This window comes from Oreochromis niloticus, linkage group LG3 (genome assembly GCF_001858045.2).
Source record: "Oreochromis niloticus isolate F11D_XX linkage group LG3, O_niloticus_UMD_NMBU, whole genome shotgun sequence".
Classification (NCBI taxonomy): Eukaryota; Metazoa; Chordata; class Actinopteri; order Cichliformes; family Cichlidae; genus Oreochromis; species Oreochromis niloticus.
The window spans coordinates 6671186-6678642 of NC_031967.2; the positions used below are offsets into that span (position 1 = coordinate 6671186).

The 7457-nt window shown below is 37.1% G+C and overlaps 1 protein-coding gene across 1 annotated transcript; it reads right to left on the reverse strand.

Annotated features, from left to right (window-relative positions):
- Nucleotides 1-4489: 4489 nt before the first annotated feature.
- On the reverse strand, nucleotides 4490-6597 carry LOC102077568 (uncharacterized). The gene is made up of 6 exons (XM_013274495.3): nucleotides 6210-6597; nucleotides 5711-6046; nucleotides 5495-5536; nucleotides 5290-5397; nucleotides 5152-5186; nucleotides 4490-4874 (listed from the first exon to the last, which is right to left on the reverse strand). Exons 1-6 carry the CDS (start codon nucleotides 6256-6258, stop codon nucleotides 4773-4775), a joined length of 672 nt encoding a protein of 223 aa, XP_013129949.2. The 5' UTR covers nucleotides 6259-6597; the 3' UTR covers nucleotides 4490-4772.
- Nucleotides 6598-7457: the final 860 nt, after the last annotated feature.

The following is a 7457-nucleotide window of genomic DNA, read 5'->3' on the forward strand; positions in this document are numbered from 1 at the left end:
AGACTCTTCTACGAGAAAAATGCAGAAAAAAAAAAACAACTTTTTTTGGCTTTCAAATCATGTGCACGTGCACAATAGAATACATTTTTACTTTTATCTTACGTTTAAATTTGCTGTCCATGTCATCTGCAGGCTCATTGGTATCTTTTGAAAACAAGACACTGAATTTGTTTTTTTATTGATTTAATAATAATCAAAATATAGAAAATCCACATTGTTGTATATGCAATGCAGAAAGTGTAGCATAACTGAAAAAGAAATATTCAAACAATGGGAACCAAAATGAACCAAAGACTAGAATGATAGACTACAAAACAATAATACAATAATCTTACCACCAACGTTTAAACGTGTCACACTGAAAAGCAGACGTCCAGCTGAGTGAAATCCACAGAAATACAGCCCAGAGTCAGATTGATCCACTCGCTTGATTTTGAGGAAAACAGTGGAGATGTTGGTTGTCATTTCAAATTCTCCGTTTTGAAATCCATCACTGTATGTAGCTTCACTTTTAGAAGTTACCAAACGAGAGATATATCGGACTGTGGTACTGTTGACCAATCTGAACCAGAAAGTCATAGAGTCCATTTTGGAGTTGTTAGTGCATTGCAGAGTCACATCTTCACCTGGCTGGACCTTTGTGGTCTGAAAATCAGAAGCTGAAATGGAAATCCCCCCTGAAACAATGAAAAAAACAAATAAACAAATGTTCTTTAGAGACTTACTGTAAGATAAGATGATGGGGAATTCGATATATCTAAATAGTAAAGTTAGTAATAAGCAAATGTAGTTGATGATGGGTTCAACAAACAATAATAAGTTAATAATGAAGTTAAGTGTAATAAACTATACTTACAGAAGCTACAGAGACTTAAAGCTGTTATAAAGCTGAAGTTCATCGTTGTGTGTCTGACGCTCTGCAACTCCACAGTTGGTGTGTTCACTAGAAAGGTTGCTCTCAGTTTCCTACTGTGAATGCGAAAGAGGTGGAGTGTCACATGTTGCTTAAGCCATTTCAAACTGGCTCTCTCAAGACAGTGTTTATTCCTGTTCAGCCATTTTGTAGATAGTAACATCGACCCACACATTACTGTTAACAAGTAACAGCAAATTTAATTTCATCTTCATTTAATTTCACTTCATTTCCCAAGATGAATATCTATTTCAGTTATCACTTTCTAAATACAGATGGTTGCCAATAGGGTCAAGAAAAACTCAAACAGCACAAAATAAGAATATATTAAATGTAAGCAAAAAGGTCAGTTATCATACCCTCCTTTAATTAGGCTGGGAACCCTGATAATGCTGATTAGTTTTAGAGCTCTAGTGTTATGGCCCGGATGTCCGGTGTGTTTGCGGTGAAGACCCAAGAGCAGGAAAACACAAGGGACATAACTGAATTTAACAAAAAGCAAGCCTTTAATTATGACTGACAGAGAAACGTAGAAACAAAAGGCAATGGCGAAACTAAATTATAACCTAAACTGGGAAAGCAAGGATTAACTATGACAACAGTGACATTAAACATAAACATTAACATGAATCTGAACCCAAGCTTTAAAGTAATCCTGTGACAATCAGATTTTAAAAAACCTCCATAGCGCTGAGTCAGCACTCTTAAAGGTTATTAATGGGTGTGAATGGGTGAATGACTGAATGTAGTGTAAAGCGCTTTGGGGTCCTTAGGGACTAAGTAAAGCGCTATACAAATACAGGCCATTTTAATGATATTTTCCTTTCCTGTTTAGGTTTTGTTAGTTTAGTTATTGTATTTCTGAGCTTTTGTTTATGTTTGCTCTGCCTCAATTAAAGTCATGTTTTCAGTTTAAGTATGTTGTCTGTGTCTGCATTAGGGTCCACAATCTCTCTACTATATGGCAGACGTGACACTGGCAGATTTATCTGCCTCTGAAGCAGAAATATATTTCTGCTTGTCTATTAAACCGCTTCTAGCATGTCTAGAATATATTAAAAGTTCAATGGCTCTAAACTTTTTAAAATGTAATTTATTCAAGCAGAGGTGATCATGTTTGGTCCTAGCAGACCTTGTGACCTTCTTTCTCTATTGATTTGGGACCCCTGGCAGAGTATTTTAAACTTGTTGTTACTAACTTGGGTTTTAAGATGGACTGGGATTTTAAACTGGACACTCGAATTAGGGCTACTGTCAAGTCCACTTTTTATCATTTAAGGCATTTGGCAAAGATAAGACCTAATTTATCCAGGCCTCATTTTGAAACAGTATCCATGCTTCTGTTTCATAGAGAGTAAGTATACCTGTCAGTTTGTTTTTTGGATGTTTTACAATATGAAAAAGACGTAGCTTCACATACTGTAAAAATTCAATACCTGATTTAAAAATGATGTATTATCCAATGTCACTAAGCCGTCCTTACCTTTAAACATAACCTCGCTTATTCCTCTTCTGCCAAGTATCCTTGGCCGAGTTACTCTGTGTGTGTATATATATGAATGTATATGAATGTTAGATAGAAAGCACTTACCTGGAGGAAGCTTATAAAAAAGTGCTTTTTTGAATGTGTGAATGAGGCAAGTTGTACAAAACACTTGGAGTTCTCGGAGTAGAAAAGCGCTATATAAGAACCATCTCTGAGTAAAATGATCTCACACTTTTTTCTCTCCCTGGGAAATGCAGCAGCTCTACCTTTTGCAAGCAGACACACTGTGACAAACTACACACAAACAGTTTGTGTGTTTGTACTGATTTCTTAAGCGCTTCAGTTTGTTGTCCACATGGAGCTGACACAGATATACAGTCTGAAACAAGCAGAAACAACAAACAGTTTACTTTCAACTAACTAAAAGATGCATGAACATTTCCTGAATAGCACTTGAGAATTTCTACTTTTGAGAATAATTCATGACAAAAAGTTACTGAAGCTTAAGGAGAGTAAAGTCGTTATACAGATGAAACACTTTATAATGAAGAGATGGGATGGTTGGAAAGCAATGACCACTAATGAACACTTCAGAATTGTGCTGTTATTTTGCAGCATGTTTACAGCAGGAATCAATGTTATGTACAAATGAATATAAAAGCAATATGCAACAAGGGTGATATTGTCACGGTCCTGGGTCGGTGACCCAGTGTTTTTGTTTTTTGGACTTTTACTTTTGATTTTATTATGAATCATGACTGTTGGTGTTTTGGTTTCCCAGTGTTTATTCTGTGCTCCCTCTGTTTTGTGTCATCCCTACCTGTGTGTCCCCTCTAGTGTAGTCAGGTCTCTGTGTTTAACCCTTGTCTCTGTGTCTTTGCGTGTGTGTGTTTCCTGTTTTACTTTGAAGGTCCGTGTCTGATGTCAGTGTGTTTACGTTTCCCCTGTCCCGTCATGTCTGACTACTCCCAGCTGTGCCCTCCTTCTGTGTCTCATTCCCTCGTCATCACTCTGTGTATTTAAGCCTTGTGTCTGCCTCTGTTAGTTGCTGGTTCGTCTGCGTTATCCCCCTCCGGCATCCTGAGTGGTTTCCCTGCGTCTGTCTACGTCTCCCTGCATCTCCGTTTGTGTCTGTAGGTTTCAGGTTTGTTTTATGCGTAGTTTTCCCAGTTTAGGTTTTCTCAGTTCTGTTATTTGCCACCCTCACCTTTTTGTATTTTCAACCTCCATAAATAAAGCTCCCTCACATCAGAAGTGCCTGCATCTTGGGTCCTTTAATAATTCCACACGGCTCGCCCCACGAGCCTTGACAGATATATGAGACCTTACGTTGTATTTTAAACGTATGGTGAAAGAGTTTCAGATGTATTTATATTAACTGGACTCTATTTTATGTGTTTATTTATATGTTGTGTTTGTTCAAGACATTTAGCATCACGTTTGTTTGGCGACAAAGATTTTAAACGAGCAAGAAAATATTGAGAATTAATAATACAGAACATACAAATGTACAATTACAGTAGCATTGTTTCTTCACTGCAGTTAGAATTGCTGCATCATATCATTAATATGATACAGCATCATTTCCAGTTACATAGTGAGTCCGTCTGGTGGCAGCATAGATCGTGTCTGTCTCGATCACTCTTCTTTTTGCTTTGGTCGAAATGTCGCTGCAGCATATTTTGGGCCGTCAGAGCCATGAATCTGATTTGAATATTCATATTCAATGTTCAATTTTTCATGATTGATAATACAATAAGTGAAATAAGTCAACTGAAACCATCACCAATTTATTCATCTTTAGGCTAATTTTTGGGAAACAGAAATGAAGCTGCCAGAACTCTTGCTAAGTCACCACCAACAAGGACAAGCTGAGAAAACTCAGCTGATTTTTATCTGGATAGATAGCAAGGTTTCAACCAGAGGAAATGTTTCACATGTGTAGTCAGCAGTAATAAAAAACTGAAGGTCTTTTGCAGGAAGAGAAAGTATAATTTTCTGTTGTTTTGTCTTTTGATCAAGACATATTATAGCATAAAATAACACATACAGTATCCAGTCACAGTTATATCCATGTGCCACATGAATGTAGTCTTTATTTTTCAAGAACATTTGTAGTCACCAAGTATCGACTGTTTCTGTTCAGGTTGTGTGCAGATTTCCATTTCATTAACAATCACGTTACATGTTTGTTTGGCGAAATAGACTTTGATGGACGAAGTAAGTACTTAGAATTAACAGGAAAACACATACGAAAATTCAGTTAGCATTGGTTCACCACAGCAATGTTAGTTTTTTTTTCTTAACAAGAGTTTTTCATTTCCCCAATAAGTCATGATAACATCATCAGAAAGTTCAAGTCGCCTGCTGATTCTATCTGGTGGAAGCATAGATCACATTCGGCTCGATCTCTCTTCTTTTTGGTTTTGGTCGAACTGTCACTGCAGCATAGTTCACCTCATCAGATCCATGATTCTGTGAAAAGCACATTCAGAGTCAGTGTTCATGTATTGTAATTAGTATATAAATGTTAATTATAATTATAGACAAATATAAGCAATAACAATGAAGTGTTTATCTTACATTTCTAAAGGAAAGAAGACAATTAGTCAACAGCTAATTGCAACATACAAACCAAAAATCTTATTTCTCCCTTTATACGATATATAATTTGCACTGTAATGCTGTACAGGCACATTTTGTTTAAGTGCTGCCAATCAGAGCATAAAAGTAGATTTTTAGATTGACTCACCGTGCTGTGGTCCGGATTCTTTTCTTCTTTATTTGCTGATCCACAAAAAAGAACTTAGTGTTACTCAATTTCATAAACCAATTATACATTTGTGAAGAGTAAAGAGTATAAGAGCGATTTTGTAGCTGTAAAAAGTACCCGTCTGAAGTTTCATGTTTTGAACAACCAGACCAGTGATGAGCATTAAGAGGAAAACAGACAGAACACCCAGGGTGACACTCGTCAGCTTTGCTACTTCGTGAGCCTCTAATACAAAAATAAAGGTAAAAAGCGACACGGCTGAAATTTATTTTACATTCAAATGTTTTTAATCATCTGCACAATAAAAGAAATGTTAACTTACGTTTAGAGATGCAGTCCATGTCATCCTGAGGCTCATCTGTGCCTATTCAAAAATAAAGCCTTGATTTTATTAGTCCTCATTTCTATATTTATCTTAATCTATAACCACCCATAGTCTTTGTATACAGAGTGTTGACAATAATTACACTGTATATGTAATATAAACAGAAAGCAATAACCGAAGAATGAGGAGGCACAGACTTTACAATAATCTTACCTCCAACCTTTAATTGCATGACGCTTAAATTTAGACGTCCTTCTGAGAGAAATCCACAGAAATACAGCCCAGAGTCAGACACATCCACTTGTTTGATTTTGAGAAAGAGAGCAGAGGTGTTTTTTGTCATTTCAAATTTTCCAGGTTGAAATCCAGCATTGTGCTTATCACTTGTAGCAGCCATAACAGCGATAGAGTTGACTGTGGTTCCGTTGACCAGTCTGAACCAGAAAGTCTGAACTTCATATGTGTAAATCTTGGTGCACTGCAGAGTGACATTTTCACCTGCCTGCACCTCTGAGGTCTGAAACTCAGAACCTGAGACAGCAATCCAGCCTGAAACAGTGGAAACAATGAGATGTTTAATTGCTTCAAAGGAACATGATGCTAAACTTGTTAGTGTAAAGTTACTAATAAGCAAATGTGTTTAAATTATTATAGGTTAAAAATGCAGTAATAGATTAGCTAATGATGTCAAAGAGTAATAGAGCAAACTTACAGAAACAAGAAAGAGCTAAAGCTTGTATCACGTTCATCATCGTGCACATGACTGCTGCCCTGCAATGTCCGCAGATGGTGTGTTCACCAGGAAGGGTGCTCTCAGTGTGATAAATGTGATAGAGGTGGGAGTTTTGTGTTGCTTTCAAAGCTAAATGCGTTTAGGTCATAGAGTCATGATACACGTGTTTAGTCTTAAAGGCTTTTTTGCAAGGTTATTTTTTGTCTTCACTTTAAAGAAGAAGAAGAAGAAGGATGTTTCATTTTTTTTCTCAGCTTTAAAAACATGTATTATTAAAAAGCTGGTTGTTGTTAAAATGCTGATAGTGTCAGGGTTGGCTGTTTGGCAGGCAAAGGGTAGACCCAAAAGAAGGGAGTTTTATTGCTGTAAAGTTATAAACCATAGCTAAACACAAAACTCTAAAACTAGAAACTAAGAATTGGAAACAAAAAGCTAGAAACAAGAAGTAGCGATGGAAACAAGGGGAACAAGGAAACACACTGCAACAGGAATGACACGACAATAAGCAGAGGAAAACAGGGAACACAGCTGGAAATAATCAGACTAAGAAGACAGCAGGAAGCAAAACTGAACACGGGATGAGAGCCTGTCAAAATAAAACAGGAAACACGCAAACCAAGACACACAGGCTTGACAGTTGGGGAAGAAACAGGCATGGGTGATAGACATGACGGGCTGGGGAGAACACAGACACCAAGACAACCAGAGCACAAAAGGGAACAGATTGAATGAAGAAGAAACTAAGAACTAGAAAAACAAATGATTAAACTAGGAAGAACAAGCAACCTAAACAAAATATCAAATGAGACCTAAGAAACATTTACTATCTGTCATGGGAACAATGACAGATGGTAAAAGTCAAAGAGTCCTTGAGTCAACACTTTTATGACAACAAAAGACATGCTGTTATATGACAAAGTTGGGTTTTAACTTCCATTTGATTTACAACTTCATGGGCCATAGTACTTGTATTTTATTTTTTTAAAGAATACATCAAATAATAATCAATTAATGCAACCTACAAAGAACAGAAGGTAACTGAAAAAACTGTTCTCCATCATGGACAACCAATCACACCCACTCCACTGTGCTCTGAAACTTACAACCCAAGACAGAAAATCCAGCCTGAAGCAGTAGCAACAACAAGATGTTAGTTTGCAGTCTGCTGCTGCACCCATCCGCACTCCTTTTGTGCCTGGCAGGGGCCTGCCACACAGTCACTGGAGG

Excerpts from the sequence above, each read along its gene's own strand:
- LOC102077568 (XM_013274495.3), bottom strand. The coding sequence starts at position 6,258 with ATGTGCACGATGATGAACGTGATACAAGCTTTAGCTCTTTCTTGTTTC. Across the intron at positions 6,047-6,209 it reads TTTAGCTCTTTCTTGTTTCT|GCTGGATTGCTGTCTCAGGT; the intron begins GTAAGTTTGCTC and ends CCACTGTTTCAG. Across the intron at positions 5,398-5,494 it reads CATGGACTGCATCTCTAAAC|AGGCTCACGAAGTAGCAAAG; the intron begins GTAAGTTAACAT and ends TTTTTGTATTAG.